Source organism: Oryzias latipes, chromosome 5, assembly GCF_053564925.1.
Source record: "Oryzias latipes strain Hd-rR chromosome 5, Olatipes_Hd-rR_3.1".
Classification (NCBI taxonomy): Eukaryota; Metazoa; Chordata; class Actinopteri; order Beloniformes; family Adrianichthyidae; genus Oryzias; species Oryzias latipes.
Genome location: NC_136241.1, coordinates 31,397,545 through 31,417,242, shown reverse-complemented (window position 1 = coordinate 31,417,242; position 19,698 = coordinate 31,397,545). Strand labels below are relative to the sequence as shown.

At 39.4% G+C, this 19,698-nt stretch overlaps 4 protein-coding genes and 2 non-coding genes across 7 annotated transcripts; 4 read left to right on the top strand and 2 right to left on the bottom strand.

Annotated features, from left to right (window-relative positions):
* Nucleotides 1-1,819: 1,819 nt before the first annotated feature.
* Nucleotides 1,820-5,655, top strand: gnl3 (G protein nucleolar 3). Its single transcript, XM_004069159.5, has 15 exons — nucleotides 1,820-1,968; nucleotides 2,121-2,179; nucleotides 2,274-2,414; nucleotides 2,521-2,637; nucleotides 2,714-2,785; nucleotides 2,858-2,993; nucleotides 3,072-3,175; nucleotides 3,561-3,711; nucleotides 3,822-3,909; nucleotides 3,981-4,158; nucleotides 4,228-4,370; nucleotides 4,561-4,697; nucleotides 4,793-4,917; nucleotides 5,098-5,161; nucleotides 5,240-5,655. The coding sequence occupies exons 1-15, from the start codon at nucleotides 1,956-1,958 to the stop codon at nucleotides 5,335-5,337; spliced, it is 1,626 nt and encodes a 541-aa protein (XP_004069207.1). The 5' UTR covers nucleotides 1,820-1,955; the 3' UTR covers nucleotides 5,338-5,655.
* On the top strand, nucleotides 3,366-3,489 carry LOC111947486 (small nucleolar RNA SNORA47). The gene has a single exon (XR_002873341.1). It is a non-coding gene; the product is annotated as a small nucleolar RNA SNORA47 (small nucleolar RNA).
* LOC111947490 (small nucleolar RNA SNORD19) lies at nucleotides 4,410-4,483 on the top strand. The gene has a single exon (XR_002873345.1). It is a non-coding gene; the product is annotated as a small nucleolar RNA SNORD19 (small nucleolar RNA).
* A 66-nt stretch (nucleotides 5,656-5,721) lies between the features above and the next one.
* glt8d1 (glycosyltransferase 8 domain containing 1) lies at nucleotides 5,722-8,795 on the bottom strand. Its single transcript, XM_004069158.5, has 9 exons — nucleotides 8,512-8,795; nucleotides 8,002-8,100; nucleotides 7,582-7,786; nucleotides 7,380-7,497; nucleotides 7,219-7,303; nucleotides 6,965-7,077; nucleotides 6,713-6,879; nucleotides 6,496-6,608; nucleotides 5,722-6,407 (listed from the first exon to the last, which is right to left on the bottom strand). The coding sequence occupies exons 1-9, from the start codon at nucleotides 8,525-8,527 to the stop codon at nucleotides 6,229-6,231; spliced, it is 1,095 nt and encodes a 364-aa protein (XP_004069206.1). The 5' UTR covers nucleotides 8,528-8,795; the 3' UTR covers nucleotides 5,722-6,228.
* A 504-nt stretch (nucleotides 8,796-9,299) lies between these two features.
* spcs1 (signal peptidase complex subunit 1) lies at nucleotides 9,300-10,518 on the top strand. The gene is made up of 4 exons (XM_004069157.5): nucleotides 9,300-9,455; nucleotides 9,850-9,909; nucleotides 9,998-10,084; nucleotides 10,240-10,518. Exons 1-4 carry the CDS (start codon nucleotides 9,420-9,422, stop codon nucleotides 10,366-10,368), a joined length of 312 nt encoding a protein of 103 aa, XP_004069205.1. The 5' UTR covers nucleotides 9,300-9,419; the 3' UTR covers nucleotides 10,369-10,518.
* Nucleotides 10,519-10,605: 87 nt separating this feature from the next.
* nek4 (NIMA-related kinase 4) lies at nucleotides 10,606-19,350 on the bottom strand. 2 transcript variants are annotated; one of them, XM_004069272.5, is made up of 16 exons: nucleotides 19,018-19,350; nucleotides 16,138-16,404; nucleotides 15,849-16,046; nucleotides 15,387-15,494; nucleotides 14,946-15,100; nucleotides 14,719-14,848; nucleotides 13,790-14,368; nucleotides 13,662-13,706; nucleotides 13,418-13,564; nucleotides 13,024-13,188; nucleotides 12,439-12,499; nucleotides 12,143-12,255; nucleotides 11,914-11,999; nucleotides 11,545-11,762; nucleotides 11,317-11,453; nucleotides 10,606-11,226 (listed from the first exon to the last, which is right to left on the bottom strand). In XM_004069272.5, exons 1-16 carry the CDS (start codon nucleotides 19,102-19,104, stop codon nucleotides 11,128-11,130), a joined length of 2,595 nt encoding a protein of 864 aa, XP_004069320.1. In that variant the 5' UTR covers nucleotides 19,105-19,350; the 3' UTR covers nucleotides 10,606-11,127. The 2 variants fall into 2 exon arrangements, with proteins under 2 accessions (XP_004069320.1, XP_020559190.1); XM_020703531.3 differs by having other exon boundaries at nucleotides 13,790-14,365.
* Between the last annotated feature and the right edge of the window lie 348 nt (nucleotides 19,351-19,698).

Below are 19,698 nucleotides of genomic sequence, written 5' to 3'. Positions count from 1 at the left end.
TGAAGATGAGCTCCAAATGGTCCAGCCAGTCGACCTCTGATCAGAAGATTGCAGGTTCGGGTCCCCATACGAACCCGAGGCGCATTGCCGTGCTCTTCTCATGTGTTGAAGTGTTCTTGGGCAAGACACCGAACCATTCATTGGGCTATCTTTCACAACAATGAAGATAGCACATACAAGCTCAAAATTTGTACATCAGATACCTCATAGAATGAAAGGCTGAAGTGTTTTAAGTATGTGGACCACTGCACACCTTTGCAATGTGTGTGGATGTGGCAGGGGAAGACAGCGAATCCCTAAGACCTGTTCACTTTATGTCCACAGAGGTGCAGTGAAGGCAAACTCTCTCTGGTCCTTTGTGTGTTCATGGCCTTCGAAATTAAGGGGCCAGTTGTTCAAAAAGTTTAATCTGGATCAAAATGATCCAGATGTGGAAATCACATATTTTCCTTTGCAGGATCAGGTAATCCGTCTTACTTTTATGCCAGTTTTTCAAAGCAACATTGGACTGGATCACCCTGATCCAGATACACAGTTTTCAAGATTACCAAATCCAGATTACCTGTGCTCTAAATGGGACAACATATCACGACACGGGCTACCAGCTATGTAAAGAACAGGTAGAAGAGCCAACATGGGGTCACTGTAAGAGTTTGTTATTCTGAGACAAAACACAAAATAACAAACATCCACTTCCATTCATAATTTCTTTTATGACCCCTCATCTGAGTCACAAAAAATAAAAAAACAAATATACATTTACAAATACATTGTGGATATTTTGAAAACGTCTTAAATAAAATGGCTAAATCTCCAATAGTTAACAAAACAAAGAATGTTCAGGGAGTTTTTTTATCTGAGGAGGAGAGACCAGCATTTCCAAGCTCTGCTTTTAGGAGGCGGATCTGCAGTTCTGCTTTGGTTGTTTTTACTTTACTGAATAGCTTAACTGGTAGCCTATGTCTACTGTATCTACTTCATCACTGTTACAACGGTTACACAAGTCAAGTGCAAAATATAAATAAAAGTATAAACACTAAATGAAACAAATGTATTATTTGACCAATTTTAAAGTTTTCTACATTTCCCTTCTGGAATCCACCTTTAAATCCTACCCCCTGTTGTGATCAGGATAATCCAGCTTTTTTGGATCAAAGTTATCCAAATCCTACTGACAAGTTTTGACCAACACAAACTGAAGGTTTGATCCAGATTAGAACTAGGATCGGATTCTGTGATCTAATCTGATTTCAGATTCCTTCTTTCCCTTTTGAACAACCCATTTTCAAGATTTGATCCAATCCGATCACCAAAATCCGATCAGCTTACCTTTGAACAACTGGCCCAAGGCTATCTGAAGATCTGAAAGATAATCAATACTAGCTAGTTAGTAAGTCATCTTACCAAGGAAAAAAAGAAAACAATGAAAAGAATAAAAACTTTCACACCTGTTCAGAATATCATCTTCACCAAAGACTGCCATCACCGACCATCATCTACTTACTGTTCTCCGCACTGTTGTCACTTTAAACTGCCACTTTAACCATCTCATTGCTCTTTTGCACTGTTTAGATTGCTGTTATTCTTCTTATTATTGCTGTTATTTTATCTATTTTATTTTATGATTTAATAACCTGCTTGCACTGTGGGACGAGAGGAAAGTATCATCTGTGCTGTATGTCTTCTGTATGCAGCATATTTGACAATAAAGCTGACTTTGACTTTGAGAGAGAGAGAGAGAGAGAGAGAGAGAGAGAGAGAGAGAGAGAGAGAGAGAGAGAGAGAGAGAGAGAGACAGAGAGAGACAGAGAGATAGAGAGGCGCAGTGGGCCTCCTAGTCAGCAGATGGCACAATACTGTCCTGCAAGAGCGGAAATGACGCAAGATCGAACGTCCGCCCGTTTCCACGTGCAAGCAGCTGCTTCACAACTGAGTTTGCAGGTTGTCTTTCCACGATGAAACGACCGAGTAAGTGTTTTCCCCCCGAAATATAATAACGTAGAAATTACGATTCTATTTTAAAGTTATTTGACAGTGTGTTAATCTAACGAAAAGATTGACGTTAAGTTATATGTAACAAAAATTCTTACCTTTTTCGCCGGACCTGTCTTTTTCTTCAGAGTTAAAGAAAGCAAGTAAGCGGCTCTCTTGCTCCAAACGTTACAAAATACAGAGAAAAGTGAGTAAAGTACCTTTTGTTTAAAAAAAGAAGAAGATCGCTGTTTAAATGGGAATTTGTGGACGTTTAACTTGTTTTACTGTGTGGTGTGTAGGTCCGGGAGCACCACCGGAAGCTTAGAAAGGAGGCAAAGAAGAAAGGAGTGAGTAAACGAGTGAAAAAGGATTTAGGAGTTCCCAGCAGTGCTCCATTCAAGGAAGAGGTCTTAAGGGAGGCAGAGCAGAGGAAGCTACAGGTGAGCTGGTTCCTTACCTGTCAGGGTTGGTCCTACCACTTCCATGGAGTCATTTAGCCAAGGCTTTTATTTGAAGTTTTAATTTGTAAATGTTTTTTATACCTAGATTGAAGAAGAAAAGGAAAGACAACGTCAAGCAAATAAGGAAGAGCGAGCAAAGAAAAGGAAGAAAGAGGAGGCGGCAAGTAATGAGACTGGACCCCAAGCCAAGAAGACTCGCAAGGTACGATCAGGCGGTGTCCATCTATGTTTCCACAGGTATTACATCCCTGCTTACCTTCATATGTTCATGTGTTTAGGATGCACTTGCAAGAAAACAGGCTGCTGTAAACAGGAGTTCGAAACAATTCCTTTGTGCTGAGCTGAACAAGGTAAAACTACTGGGTTCAAAGGATCCTCTGCTTCAGATTCAGCTTGACTCATTCACCGTGAACCTTTCCCAGGTTATCGATGCATCAGATGTCATCGTAGAAGTTCTGGATGCTCGGGACCCTCAGGGTTCCAGATGTCCTCAGTTAGAGGAGGCTGTGCTGCAAAGGGAGGGCAACAAGAAGATACTTTTACTTCTCAACAAGATAGGTAAACAAGCAAAAAATGAACGCCAGTTTGAACCAGTACTTAGGAGTTTTGAATTTTGTAGTTTGTGTTTTGTTGCAGATCTGGTGCCTAAAGAAAACTTGGAGAAGTGGATTGGGTTTTTACAGAAGGAATTTCCTGTGGTGGCTTTCAAAGCGTCAACGCTAATTCAGGACAAAACTCTGGTAAGGGTTTCAATGGGAAAAAAAACATAAATGAAACACTAAAATGCTGTTTGCCTGAAGGGTGGTAAGTGTTATGGTTGATTTATAAACAAACAAGGAATTCAATTTTCTTTTTACACTTTTTAATTTATTCTTTATTATAGTTTTTATCTTGTGTCAGACCAAGAAACATTTGTTGTTAGTTAAAATGCGGAGGTCTGAGAAGGTTCAACAGCTTGCTGTGCTGTTGTCACTGGTTTTTTACCTCCAATATTAACACATAGACACACAATGTTGTCATTCTAAGGAATTTAAAACTGATATGTGTGTTTGTGAAACAAAAACAAGTCTTTAATCATATATTTTGTTGGGTTTTAAAACTGCTTTAAATGAATTTTCTTATCAGCAAGCCAAAAAGAGCAGAATAGTGGCCTCTAATGACATCCTGGATAAATCCAGAGGAGTCGCCTGCTTTGGAAGCTCCTGCCTCTCTGATTTGCTGATGAGCTTTGCTTCCAAAACGCAGAGCGAGGCCAAACTTAAAGTCGGCATTGTTGGTAAGGAATTTAAAAAAAATATTTATTTTGACAAAATAGCCGCCTCGTTTCTGCCTCTTACTGTGTTTTTTACGTCTTTACCTTTCTTAACAAACTCTTTTCCCCACCAGGTTTTCCAAATGTGGGCAAAAGCAGCCTCATCAACAGCATGAAGGGGATCCTGGCATGCAACGCTGGCGTCAAGAGGGGCATCACAAAGTACGTAACATTTCAAATGTCTTCCGAATTTTGGACACCTCTACCAATGTCGGATTTGTGCCTCATACCAGGTCAATGCAAGAGGTGCACATCTCTAAGAATGTGAAGCTCATAGACAGCCCGGGAATAGTGGCGTCCCCGACAAACCCGCCGGCCTCCATGGCCTTAAGGAGCCTGCAGGTGGAGGAGGGTCAGGACAGCGTTCTGGAGGCTGCGCAGACTCTGCTCAAGCAGTGTGATAAGACACAGGTAGGCAACGTTTTCCACCATCCAAGCAACTCCTGCATCGTGCTCACAACATTTCATTTTACTGTCCAGGTGATGCTGCAGTATAATGTCCCAGATTATAGAAATTCTCTGGAGTTTTTGACCATGCTGGCCAAAAAGCGTGGTTACCTGCAGAAGGGAGGAGTTCCTGACACACAGCAGGCAGCCACCACCTTTCTGTCTGATTGGACTGGGTAAGTTTGGATTTAAGCAGTGAGGAAGACCGAGCACTGTGGAAATGAGGACAAAATGCAAGTCTGGATTTTTTTATGAAGACTTCTAATCCAACTCTGATCCAAATATTTCCTAATCTTACTGCAAACGTGTCATATGGCAGCTGCTTACTTTATTTTTTCTATCAATCTGGTTTGGGAATTTCCTCAGGGCAAAGCTGAGCTATCACTGTAAGGTTCCTGGGACGCACATCCTCCCTGCGTATCTGATGGATTCGGTGGTCGCTGAAATGCAGAATGGCTGGAATCTGAAGAGATTGAAAGCAGGAAATGAGGAGACTCTGAACGGTACGGTACCCCGTTTATGACCATAAAGAGGACAGCAGTGATGCTTACAGACCCCACTGTAGTAATGAATCAATAGAAACATTTCTCCTCTCTAGGTGTTAAATTTCCAAACCCTGCAAGCAGTATAAGCTTCGTCTCTAAAGGCCCGACCTCTGGTCTTCTGAGTGTTTCTGAAGAGCAACCGGATGCTGCAAACACAGGCGAGGAGCAGAACAAGGAGGTAACACCTGATGGAGGGTCTGCAAACAGACAGTCTTTTCTTGAAATGAGGACAAAATCGCAAATCTTGAAGTTTTTATGAAGACTTCTAATCCAACTCTGATCATGCTGTGTAGTTTTTTTTTTCTATCGTACTGCAGAGTGGAGTGAAATTAAGTTTCAAAATGTTCCCTTTTTTCAGGCTGAACAAACTCCTGTGGACTCAAATGATGCTGAGGAGAAAACTGAGAAAACATCACAGAACAGTAATTATTATTATTTTACTTATTTCTGAGAACTTTGAGCACAGGGACTGTTTGACTCGGTTTGTCTTCTCTTTACAGAAAAGCTTATGGTGCAGTTTGAGTCATCGGCCCTGGAGGTGAACCTGACTGCAACGAGTGCAGATGATGCCTACGACTTTAACGTCCATTTTAAGTAAATTTAAGCTTCACTTTCATCCAGCGCCTGAGCCCAGAAAGCTTGACGGACGTTTACATCAGATGTGGATCAAGTCACCATCAGGATGAACTTTCTACTATTGAACTGAAGACCAGAAGCAAACAAGTCACTCAAATATGTCAAGTTCAATTATTATCTTGTTCTTTTATGCGCTTCTCAGAAGAAAATGGATTGTTCAGCCACTGTGTATGTCGTATTACATCTCCCAGATGAAAAAGTGAGCTGCTTTATAGTCTTTTCTTTTACAAAGTACTGTAAATAATTTGAATATATATGTAGTAAATCTGAAGTGACAAAACCACCTTGTTTTTTCATTTGTTTTAGAAAAATCTTTAAGAGGATTTAACAAAAAGTGTTTCATCGGTTCGTTTGCAAAACATTTATTGTACAAAAGACATTTATACACAGGTCGCTGATTTTCTCAAAATGTACAAAATCCTTAGTGTGACATCTTGTGCAAACGGTTGCTGTTGAAGTTTGGTTAGTGGGTTGCGTGTACTCTAAAACCCGTACAGGTACTTGAAGTTATGGAGCAAATTAGCCGACTGATGTAAGCAACTATAAGAGGACAGATGAACTAAAGCTACTGTTGCATCCCTGATGATGGTTTCGTTTAGTACAACCCTCTACTCTGCCCATCATTTAAAGGCTCTTGGTGTTTCTTTAGGCAGTCTGTGGAGAAAATCAAAGCTGAACTTTAGTATAAAGCAGCACTGAGGACTGAAGCAGAAATGTTTCTCAGGAATGTAAGGCGAGGTTAAGAGAAACGCTCATTTTGGTTAAAAAGCCTTGCAGAGCGGTCTTTGTCCCTGAGATGCAAGCAGTCATGCTGGACTCCTTTTGGGACCGGACTGAGACGGACGTCCTCCTTTCAGTCTGTGTGTCTTCGCACTGGTTGGAACTTCCCTGTGGGGTCTGGAATGAACCACTTGTCCCACACGTCCGTAAAAGAAGACAACCTTCCCCAAGGCTTATAATGTCCATTCCAGTGCAGCAGTTTGGCAGCTCGCACAAACTGAGGGGAGTACCGGTTTCCCGCTCCTGTAGTCCCTGAGGAAAAAAAGTCATTTTTAGCTATTAAATCAGGATTTCCTTCAGATATTTGTTCTGGATTCATGCTAGAACAGGACAAACTCACCCAAGTGTCGCACATGCCACAAAGGATCGATGGAGGAGTGGCGTTTGTAAAAAACTAGAAGCAGCGGAGGGGTGGTGATGCTTCCAGCAAGAGTTTTACTGTATAACTCCTCTCTGGAAAAAAACGAAGTTGAATGAAATTGATCAAAGAATAGACTTGAATGCTTGTTTTTACAGTGATTTTCTCCCCATCAATTGTTTCAACACGAGTGGTTTACCGAGTGTTTAGCTCCATCCAGTGCTCCAGCTGCTGGCTGATGTTTTGGTTCTTCCACTCCGTCAGGTTAGCGATGATGACTCCTGGGTTGAAGGAGCACGTGTTGGCCTTCATCCCCAGCTTTTTTATGGAATCCTTTTTAAAGTCCAAAAAACCTATATAGTTGTTCTAAAAAAAAACAGTCTATAAATTAGATGTTTCTGCTTATTTTCTTTGATGAAACCTGAAGCAAAGTCTTGTGGGAGTTGCCCACCTGGTTTCCCGCCCCTCGAATGATCCCTTTAGCAGATCCAGAGTCACAGTCATCAGAAAAGGAAGCTGCATGTCCGGGTTTCAAGTTGGCGTCATAAAGTTCTTTAATGTCTCCTGAAAATTAACCAACCAGACAAAAAACAAACAAACAAAAAACATTTATTTAGATCCAGACACTCTTTGTCTTGTTGGTTAGTGGATGAAGTATATTTTAAAAAGCCAACATAATCCTCAGACGTTGAGGGTTTTTATTACCTTGCACAATAATATCATCATCCAGATAGATGGCTTTCTCTGCCTCAGGTATGTACACAGGCAGGTAAAACCTGGCAAAGGTCAACTGAGAAATAAACCATCAAGTCAATGTACAGAATAAGAGAATAATAGTTAAGAACTGCTCTATGTGGATGTTTTACCAGGTTTAAAGTCCCCAGAGTCTGAAGGTCTTTTGAAATCGTACTACTGAAGAGTGTAGGCTCAAAAACAAGGATCTTAATTTTGACCTTTTTCAGCTTCGTCTTACTCAGCCACTCTCTGTTGATAAAACATCAAAAATATGTCGGGTAACTGGAAATCAATTATTAAATCAAATCTTGTTTTAGTGAGTTTGGGAATTACTTTAAATGGTCAACTGTGCCATTGAGGGCCACAACAGTGAAGACAACATTGGCCTTGGTGTTGTGGTAGACACTGTTGATGGCAGCAACCACAGCTCCAAGTCTGTCCTCAGCAGCGGTTAACAGAACGGGGATCTCCTCTCCTTTCCGCCTGGGCTCTGGGTCGGGCGACAGCTCGCCCTCAAACGGAAGAATCACCCCAGAATCTGCAGATGCGCATTCCATAAAATACTTTTATTTAAAATACTGTTTTGAGGACTTTTCATTAAAATAATCAGGGGCCACTACAGAGCCTTGAGGGACCCCAGCATCAATAGCCTTTCTGTAAATGCATCAGGGTAGTTTCAATCTGATATTTACCAATTCTACAGCTTAACCGGATAAAACACATTTTTTTAAGTGTTTACATGCTCAGACATACCTGGACTTTCTTTGTGCAAAAGGTCACTGAGTTTGAGGAGGTTCCGTTGAACTATGATCAGGAAGGCCACACCAACCAGCAGCAGGATGACCACATTCACTAACACAATGGTGGAAAGTTATTGTTGGTCAGACATGTTCTTTATACCAACACATTACTGGAGTGATCAAATAAAGTAAACATGTAAACATAATAGCCTACTATTCTTAATGTGACAATGGCAGTTCTGTTATTTTGACAAATAATGATCAGATCTATATGATACAATGAAAACTCCGAGACCTTATGCCTTTGCCGTGTTTATTATTTTTTTCATCAATATGATAAAAAAAATTGTAAAACAGTAAAAAAAAAAAAAGAGTAAAACAAATACAAATATACTGTAAAATAAACGCTGATTACCTGAAGTACTGGGATGTAAACAGTGTTTACACTTACTACCATGCATTTGTAGAGGTATATGGTAAAAATATTTGTAAATTTAAATCAGAAACAATAAAGGAATCTTACCTTTTCTTAGTGTCATGATAAATTTCGCTTACAAATAAGTGCCGATAGTAAGAGATAGGATTCTTAACGGCTTCAGTGGTCCGTAGCGAGTCCATAAAACGCTAACCGGTTGCTTTTGATAAAAAATCTCCGCACTTAAATAGTAAATTCTTCCAACTTCATTTAACTATAAAAGCAATCCGTTTGTGGAGCTTAATCTCGTTAAAGCCAATCTGCCAACTCAACATCAAGTTTTTCCCATCGGCAGAGTGGGGGTGTTCAGGGAGCGCCTGATTAAAAATAAATTGTAAATCTTCCTTTTTCAGGTTTTAAAGGGAATTTATTTTTAAGACAAGTTTTTTATGTTTTAGTTTATTATACAAAACTAAACATATTATTATTACCAAACAGAAACTGGTGTTTCTAACAGGCAGTTTTTTAACACCTAAGACTTATTTTTGTTGTAATCGTTCACAAAGTGAAAAGAAATTATATATATAATAAAGTAAACATGTAATATATATTTGAACTGAAATAACACTGAATTTTTTTCAAAATATTTTTAATCACTAAACCTCCAGTAAAAAAATCAAATGTCTTTTGAACTTTATGGAAATCTGACTGGAATACTTGTGAATAAATCATTAAGTGATCACGTAAATACAATTTAAAACAACTATTTTTGTCACTGAAAAGTACAGTCATTTTACAGGATTACAAAATAAGGTGGATGGATATCCAGTAAATAAATGTGCTGGTACAAAAAACAAAACAAGACATCAAACAAAGAGGAGCAATGATAAAGATCACCGGAAGTGGCGGGCCAGGGGTCCTTTAAAATAAGACGTATGTTTTCGAAACCGGAAGTTAAACTGCTACCCAAGTAAAGCTAACATCTTTGACTTATACCGTTTACTTAAGTAGAAAACATGCTGTCCATATTTAAGTCCATTCCTACGCATATGGTAAGAAAAGTGGTATTATTTCTTCGGAGGTTGACCATTAGCAGCCACTAGATGCACGTTTTTCTTCAGAACTAGCTAACACGTCAAGCATCCGTTTCACTGCAATTGACCGACTACCGTTACATTTGTGTCGACGCACTCATTATGTTTGTATAAAATTGCTTTAATGTACAACTTATTAAAGATTTTGATGGCTAAAATAGTTATCAAATTGTAATAATTGGAAGTAACTTAAACGTAGCACGTCTTTGAATTTACTTTTAAGTTTCTCCGGACTGAAGTTGTCTTGAATTTGTGGAAAACTATAGAATACATTTGGGAAAAAACTCTATTTTTGCACAATTAGTGGAGCTGATATAATCAATTACTTCCTTTTGATATCCATGTGTTCAAGGATTATAAAGGCCAGAAGCTTGCAGAACAAATCTTCCAAGGGATTATTCTCATCTCAGCGGTAACTCATCTGCACAAACATCTTAATAAAATCGATTTTGCTTTTTGTCTGCAGTGTGTTCCACTTACACCGTGTCCTCTCTTTACAGGTGATTGGATTTGTGTACGGTCTGATCGTTGAGCAGTTCGGGTGGACAGTGTACATCGTTTTAGGTGGCTTTGCTGTGTCCTGCTTGGTGAGACATTTAATTTTTAAGTATCCCATATTTTCTGCACAAGTTTTTTGTTTGAATCTGTACGGCCAAAGTCTGGATTCTCTTGAGATTTGACATTTTCTATGACAGATGAAAAGAACAACAGATGCTTTATTTTGTTTTTTTTTTCTCTTCAGTTGACTCTGCCTCCATGGCCCATGTACAGGAAGAATCCGCTGCCCTGGCAACCAGTTGTGCCTGAAACCAGTGCAGAGTCCAACCAAAAGCCTCCAGAAAACATCCAGAAGAAGAAAAAGCACAAGTAGATGAACAGCTACCACGTTTGGATCACTTTTTGCATATGCTGTTACGTAGACATGTTTTCTGCATTACAAAATTGTGGAAAGAAAGCTTTGATTTGTTCACCGGTCACGTCCAAACTCTTTTCTTTAATTAAAACATCAAATGAATTTCAATTTTCTGAGTTGAATATTTGATTTGTATTTCTTCCGCAGAACATAAAAGTGCTCAAATGTCATTCAGAAAGGAAGATTTAAACATCATTTTCAATATTAAAATATTTTATTCTCTCAAATGTTTAGGAAATCAATCGTTAAAAAACATTTTGTACATATTGGAATTCATTTTAAATTGTGAGAAACATCTACTTTGAATCAGCTTTGAAATAGAAAATAGTGAACTAGTACTGTAAAATAGAAAAAATTCAGAATATTTGATGCTTCACTACAGTAAGTTCAAAAGGAATTTTAAAGACTAAACATTACACATGAAGCCAAGTTGGGTATGACACATTGTGCATTCACATTACAAAAGGGGGCAGTTCTGTCATTTACATAATTACACATACCTGCTTCTTCTCATGGATACAATTTAATGCCAGAAACCTTTGAAATTTAGTGTCACAAACAATGTATCTTTTGGCAGTAAACAGGTTTTTGTCCATTTCCATTTTGCTGCACTAATTGACACAAAAAACAGGCTCTCTCTCTCAGCAATGACCATTGATTGGGATGGTCCAAATGCAAGTCTTCCCAAACAGAATCAGAGTGCTCTCCCATGGTTGTTTAAGCCTTAAAGGCCATATCTTCAAAAAACTTCAGCTGCCTCACCATCACTGCGTACGCTTGGTACTTTTCGTCTCCCATGTGGTCACGGAGGCACAGCTGAAAGAAATGTCAACCAAGATCATTATGGAAACAAAGCAACCTAAGGGAAGGAAGGGTAAGGGAAAATATCCCAATTATTCAGTATACCTCTCTTTTGGTTTCATCTTCTTCTTCCTCCAGGATTTCAAGCACTTGGTCCAGCAGTTTAACACCCAGACCTTTTACCACATCTGTTCTCAGCTGCTCTATAGCTCTTCTTATCTTGGCTGGACCAGATGTGGAACCTTTCAGAGACAAACACGCTCAACACCAAAAACTTTACTCTACCTGAATGATGATAATAGTGTGATGAAAAACTAGACATATCTGACTGACCTTTCGGTATTTTACTGAGTGGCAAGTCCTCAGCTTCCCCTCGAGCTTTCCCGTGAAGTACAAGAGTGTCCCTGTACTTCCTGTTCAGTTTGAACTCTGGCAGCGTTGTGGAGTCAAATGCACCTTTGTCCACCTCATGGCCGCCATCTTTAAGGCCCATTCTCAATGTCTGAGTCATCATTTGGACTAAATCTTGCATGTCACTTGATTCAGTTTTCCTATCATGGACCATACGTTTATAAAAATAAAAAAAAAATAGCAGCAGTATGCAAATGGTTTCCAACTCAAAAGAGTATTTAAGTTGAAATATAATGAGGCAAAAATACTAAGATCCCCAACTCTTGATGGTCTTTTGACATATTTCCTCACCTTTCCCTGCAGTCTCCTTCTGAGCGCTCAGTGGAACTTGTAGATGAGCTGCATTCATCTTCATCTGACTTCTGCTCCAGTTTATTCTGCAGCAAAGCAACACACCAAAATCTAAGAACAGAACATCTGAGAGGAACAAGTTTCAATTTCCGATAATAATGTTGTCTGCCACTCCAACAAAAGTCGTGCTAATGAAGTGTCTCTAAATGGTCTTTTTTATTTATTTTACCTTATTGTTTGTCTCTGTGATCGAGTAGGAAGCCGATCGAGTTACTGCGACTTTGCAGGGCTCTGGTTTAGTAGAAGTGACATCATAGGATGCTCTTCGAAAAGCGCCGACATCTGGATAAAAACAAAACATAGAAAAACATTATCATTAAGATCTGTTGCAGTGTAAAATTAACAGTAACAAAAAAATGCTAGGAAAACCCAAATGTGTGGGATTATTGCTTGCTGTTGACATGTTTTACATCTATTGCTATACTTATTTTTTTTTAAGATGGAGGATTCATTTAGAGGTGGTACCTGAATAGCTTTCCTGTGATTGCCTCAGTCTTCTTCTCTCTCGGGCCGATAGCAGGCGATCCTGAAAAGGAAGTTACTCTCAGTTACAATGATGAAACTGAATGGGATGAGGCAACAAAAACAACAAAAAACAAAAGCACACACCTTCTCATGTGAGCAAAATTTGAATAATTGTATATTTAAATTTAGTCAATCGTATACAGTCTAGTTGAGAATGAGCGATAAGTTTGAAGAGATATAGAATTCTGGGTTAAAAGCAGTTAGAACAAATTTATTCAAAAGAAAAAGTTTAATCCCAGAGGAAGAAAGAATTTTAAGATGTAAAGATTCAATAAATTCAATTGTTGCCCAATTCTTTCAAGTTTAATGCTAAATATCAGTTTAACAACTCTTAGTAAGACAATTTCTTTGGAACCATCTTGTGACTTGGATCTCTTTCTTCTATAGTTTATAACATTTCTGTTTCAACAGGAGTAAAATTGTAGAAAAATCTGTTTTTATTTTTTAGTGGAGCTCCTACTATTTCTAATGCATGAATGTCAGCAAACACATTCTTAGAAAGTAGAAACATGGCAAAGGCTTCACCTGTGGTGGAGGTACGAATCCATCGTTCGAGGAGGTGACCAGCGTGGAGGCTGCGGTCGCATCAGCGCTCGTGATGTCATTGCTCTTTTTGCTCCGCCTCTTTCTCTCCACTGTCACACTCTCAACAGGAGGTTGTGGTAGAGGCCTTGCTGTAATCACTTTGAACTATCAAACAAAAAAGATTCAAACCGGATTTCATCAAATGGAGTGCTAACTTATCCTCCTGCCAAAGTACTGTCACATTTGATGAAAGCTTATTCATTTACTCATTCAGGATCAGAATGGTCTTCTGAAGCTTTCTGGTTTTTAACAACAGCTCTGATAAGTTCACAAAAAACCTCATTAAATATTTAGTGAACAGACTAAACACTACATGTGGTACATAAAGGCTTACCTTGTTCTGGTGCTCTCGTGTCGGACTTTTATGCCTCGGACTCTGCTGATGTGACGGAGAAGGTTCTGAGCGGCATGAGGAGTTTGGACAGGAAGTGTCTTTACTTGTCTTAGAGGCTGCAGATGGAGAGTCTTCCTGATCACAGTCCTACACAGAGATAAGTCATTTCTTAATGTGCAAAACGGCAAGTTTGTTAGTTGGATTACAAAAGTGTATTAAGGAGCAGGAAAACTGCTCCGCTCACCAGTCCTGCAAGCACCAAGAGCTTTTCTGTGGCTTCTAGTTTGTCCTGTGAAGAAAAAAAGAATCTCAGATTAAAAACTAATGAAGGGAAAAAATAAACAGTCCTTCTTTCCCCAAAAAAAACCTTACCTGGACATCTGTGGAGGGTACTGAAGACTGCTTGATTAGGGTAAAGGTGTCATTTCTGTTGTCCATGTTCACAACATTTTCTAGTTTTGGCCTATGCATGTCAGCTTCTTTGAGTAACTCCATGGTGTCGTCTTTATGATCCATTCCTGACCTCTGCTTCTCCCCAAAGACGGAAAAAGTGTCGTTATCGTAAAGCTTGAACTGCGGCTGATTATCTTCCAGTCCAGCGGAGGCTGCTGTTCTGCTGTGAGCACCTAACGCAGCTTTCAGGTGGGGCTTCGCTGGAGCAGGGGGGGGTTTGGGATCCAGTTTCCCTCTCCGCTTGCCATCTTTGTGCACCATGTCCCCCTCATTGGATGGCGGGGGGTGTGACATTACAGACTGGGACACCTGTCTCCTCGTTGCACCGTCGTCCGGCTGCAGTGGGACATCCACGCTAATGTTGCTGACTGTTGCCATAGAAACCATACTGGCTTTGAGAGCGTCAGGTGAGGAGGGCTTGGGTGGGGGAGGTGTCCTAGGTGGGAGGATATCCGCTCCATCACCCTGTATTTTCTGTTTTTGTGATTTTTCTTCCTTCTAAAGAGAAGAAGACATTAAATAAAGGGTTTTTCTCATTGAAACAACTTCAGATTTTTACAAGCCTCTTTTTTTGCATTTAGGGAGCATGAATCCACAAACCATATGTTGTGCTTTTTTGTTTTTGACAGTTATTTTTATATCTGCAAATGATCAAAAAGCAAAAGTACAATTGAGATTAAATATGTTGCAGCCTTTTATTAAAAGAGGACAAATGTGATTTTCTAAACATCAAAAGCTTTTAAATGAACCTCTGAATTAAAATCAAGTGAGAATAAAATAGACTATTTCATTATTCTCTAAACATATAATTCAGCAAATCACACCAATTGATAACCCCCCCAACTCACCCCCTTGGTCCGGTCTCGAGGTTCTGGACTTGCAGAAAGCCTCTCAGGTTTTGCCTCACACGGGGTCCCAGTGTTAGATGTGGAATCTGCAACGTCACCTACACCTTTTTTCCTTGACTTTGCAGTTTTCCTATGAAAAAAAAAAAAAGAATTTACAGAAAACAACACAAATGTCTAAACGTAAAAATGACTAAACTAAAAGTGGTTTATGATTCGCTCAAACCTACTCTTTGGTGGCTTCCAGAAACATTGCAATTTGTCGTTTTATGTAGGGCTGCCGCAGGATGAGTTTGACATCAGGCCGTTCCTCGGGTTTCTTTGACAGCATGCTTTTGATCAAATCTCCAAGCTGGGGATCATACCGACTCGGCATCTGTGGAAGCTAATAAAAAAAAACAGAAAAGAAAACAGCAGAAAGAATGAAATGTACAATTTAGGTTTCTATGTAAAGTTAGAAAAATGTTATTGGCGGTCCAATAAAACAAACACTTCTATTTAAATAGAATGAAGTCTCTGGCACAGTAACAAACAGACGAAAAATCTAACAGAATAAACAAAGTCTATTAAACATGTCAGTTTACATCAGACATGAAATAAGTCAGTCTATCATCAACAGAAAGTGTCCTAAAGTTCAGCCAATATCTGACACGCTTCCATTTGAAACCAACCTTTCCCTCCACAATCCGATACACCAGTGAGTTCATATCCTTGGCATTGAAGGCGTGTTTCAGCGTGGACATCTCATAAACACAGCAACCCAGGGCCCAAACGTCTGACTGAAGACAGAAACAACAACATTCTGTCAACAAAGGAATGTGAAACTGACAAAAGTCAAATTAGGAAATTTATACAAAAAACACTTTATCTAAAATCCTACATTGTTTGCGGATTTTCTTTAGCAGAGTCATTAAAAATTAAATAAAACAGGCATGTACAAAAAATATACACAAAAATAAAATGTTCTTTTTAGATTTGATGTTTTTTATGGGACTATAGTCCCCGTTGAACAGAGAACATCAGATTATGCTCTTACATGATCAGTCAATAATCTGATAATTCAAGAAATGTCATGATGATCAGACTTTTCTGTGCATATAAGAAGGATTGTTGATGTCAAGAAGTGGAGCTACCTTGTGGTTATAGGGTTTATTTGAGAAGAGCTCAGGACTCATGTAGTATGGGGTCCCAATGAGTGTGCTGGCCATGTCATTCTGATTTTCCAACACTCTGGCGATGCCAAGGTCTCCAACTTTGATGATGTTGGTTTTTGTCAGGAAAATATTCTGAGTTTTAAGGTCCCGGTGAAGAATATTCCTCTCATGCAGATACTGAAAAACAAAAATCACACTTTAGTGACTTTACTGACCATTTCCCTGAATTTCTAATTGTACTGGTGCTCAGAATAAAAATAAAGTGTACCTGAAGGGCCATTGCTATCTGGACAAACCACTCAACAACCTGCCTCTCTGGCAGAAGCTCTCCTTTTCGTTGTTTGAGCCTGTGGTAAAGGTCACCTCCTTCACAGAAACCCATCACAATGTACAGCTGACGATCGTCTCCCTCCCAGGACTCCCTATAGGTCACAATGTTTGGGTGTCGCAGCTGTGACAGAAGCTGTGCCTCCTGCTCTGCAGAGCGCCGCTCCCTCTTAGAAGAAGTGCTTAAATTCAGCTTCTTTATAACATACTGGAGGAGAAGAAGATCCAGGAGTCAAAACTCCTAGCAATGTTAGCGTGATATAACAACTTGAAATGCCACGTTCATCCTGCTGAAACGTCATTTATTTCCCACTTTGCAAATTTGTCACACTTAATGCAACAAAATTCAAATATCAGCCAAGGATAACACATGCAAACATAACTTTGTAGTTTTTAAATGACTTTTTTAATTATTAAGGAGGGGAATCCAAACATATGCACAACCTTGTGTGAAAAGTGACTCTCATCTTAGCCTACAATGCAAAATGACCTTTGTTTCAAGAGATGTTGTCTTATTTTCTTTCTTGCAAGAAAGATAATCATTCTAAGAAAGTTTCAATATCAAAATAGTCTCCGTGAACCGCCACTTTTAGGCGGTGGAGGAGTTTGAGAGCTCGAGTGATCCCAGGAGCTAAGCTGTCGGGGGCTTAAGCCATGATAGACAGGTCCTGGGTGACGGGTCAGACAAAAGTACAGAAGCCCCCTTATGAGAGGAAAAAACAAGGACAAAAACAACCCGTGGGAGGCCTCAAAGGGGCTGGTGCAATGTGGTTTTGGTGAGAAGCTCTGTCACTCGCGGGGAGCTAGGAGTAGAACCGATTCTCCTCTACATCTAGGGGAGTCAGTTGAGGTGAATCCGGCATCTAGTCCGAATGCCTCCTGGACACCTCCCTGGGGAGGTTTTCCGGGCATGTCCCACTGGACGGAGGCACCGGGGAAGACCCAGGACACGCTGGAGAGACTACGTCTCTCGGCTGGCCTGGGAACGCCTCGTGGTCCCCCCAGAGGAGCTGGAGGAAGTGGCCGGGTCGGGGAAAATCTGGGCATCTTTGCTCATACTGCTGCCCCCGTGACCCAGTCCCAGATGAGCGGAGGAAGAAGGATGGATGGAAAATAATCTTAGTTTAAGTTTTTGTGACTAGAATTATTTTCTTTAAAAAAGAAAGCAAGACCATTTTTCTTAACCTATTGGCTGATTTTGTTTGCTTCTTTGCTTATTTAAAGAAAATCTGTCAATGGAGTAAGAATTGTTGACTTTTTTCCAAGGGGCCTGTTTTTGGAGTGTAATGACTGGTTGGGCCGCTCTTAGCAGCAACAACCACAATCCAACCTTTGCAATAACTGTCAGTAAGTCTTACAAGTCACACATCTGGGATGATAACTCAAATTCACAACAAAAAGAATATAATAAACTTTATTTGTATAGTACCTTTGAAGATAAAAATCACAAAGTGCTTCATATTAAAACACAGACTTTACATTTTTTTTACGATTTATAGAATTTTTAGCTACCTTTTAGAAGTAAACACCGAGTCTGCAGATCTGGAGCTGAGAGGAAGGGAGTTCCAGAGGGATGGAGCCACTGCTACAAAGGCTCTGTCACCCTTAGTTTTTAACCGGGTTCTCTTAACAACCAGCAGACCCTGATCACATGACCTCAGGGACTTCCTGGGAGTGTACAGCTGCACATGGTCTTTTATATAGACCGGTGCTTGGTTATTAAGAGCTGCGTATGTCAAAACCAGGATTTTAAAATACACTCGGAAACAGATGGGAAGCCAGTGCAGATGGATTAATAACAGGCTGACGTGCGAAAACTTGGAAGAATATGTTAAAAGCCTTGCAGCAGAGTTCTGTCCAAGAGGACGTAATGGTCAACAGTGTCAAAGGCTGCGGTTAGGTCCAGTAGCACAGAGCATTTTCCTGCATCACTCTGCATCAGGATGTCATTAGTGACTCTGAGAAGGGCTGTTTCAGTGGAGTCATCTTTTTTTTATATTATCTTCAGGTTCATTCAAAGCAACTTGTAACTTCTGCAGGCGTTCCACTGATGATTTTTTGTTAGAAAAAATGTATTGAACAACTTTCTTAATAAGATTATTTTTTGTGCAGACAGAAAATAAGAAAACTTTTCTTGAAACAAATGTCTTTTCACTTTTTAAGATTCCGTTTTTGCAGCACCTTCTATTTGATCTCATATTTTATATTCCATATGTTTGTCTGTAGATAGGACAGCTCTATTAGTAATTTTATACCTTTATCGTTCATCTAGTCCTCATCTCCTTCATATCTATCCCTACAGTGTTTACATTTTGAACAATTGCACAAAGCCTTTTACTTTTTGTCGTACTGCGCATGTCCATGGAGCAAATCAAATCTCAAATTTGATTTTTTTTTTTTGTCATTTCAGCCACACTTGAAGGTCTTCTACTTTAAACCTCATCCTTTTTATGTCATTTTAATCTGACAAACAGGTCGGGAATTTGGGAGAGACCACTCCAAATCTTTCAAATGATTTTATTTTTAAAGCTGTTATTTTGGAAAATGTGACCAATCAAATCGCACCACCATAATAACGGGTCTCCTTTTTTGATCAACTATTAAAAAAAAGCTTATGCTAGAGTAAAACTCTAAATTAACTTGTTCGCCAGCATTATTTACAACACTTTGATAATAAATCCGTTGTTTTCGCAGATCTTTGCTAACTTCTCGCTTACTTTTGCGTTCATTTTGATTTCTTTAAAATCCAATAATAAAATCTAATAACTAAGGAAAATCCAAAACTTTCCTTAGTTATTAGAGTCCAAACTCCGTTCATTACCTGTTTTCGGTCAGTTTTGTGCTTCACCAAGTTCACCTCTCCATAGCTTCCTTTCCCAACGACCCTGATGAAAATATAGCTGTTCATCGTTTGTCGCTAAACATCCCGACCCTCTGCGGCCTCTCTTCCTTCTCACAAACGGCGAATAAGATGCGTCACATTGATCAACTAAACGTAGAAAAGAATAAAAAAACAAAACAGAGAAAATCTTCGAAAAACTTCGCGTTAGCTTAATGTCAGATTTTCTGTTAGCAGGAAATCAGTGGAACTCAATAGTTTGGCGTCACTAGGCAACTGTTACCCACCTTGCTAAGAGAAGAACTCTACGAGACCTGGAGGAAACTACAGCGCCCTCTAGTGTGTGGAGTGTGCCGCACAGCCCACATGCTTATGTTCTGAGGAGCACTTCAGATTTTTTTTAAACTGAAATTAGAAAGTGGGAAAAAAAAACTATAAAAGGAATTATTTAAAGTTTACAAAATTACCCTAAGGTGGACGATTCCCTTTTTTAAAAAGTCCCTTCAGCTGCATCCACTGGAAGTTGCCACACTAAGAACTAAATTAATTGAGGTTTCTTTAATTTTATCATTAGTTTTATCTGCAATTTCGTTATTTACAGACTCAGTTATTTTTAAATTCATTTTAAGTAGGTTTAAATATTTTACGTTTCTCAGTGTTGGT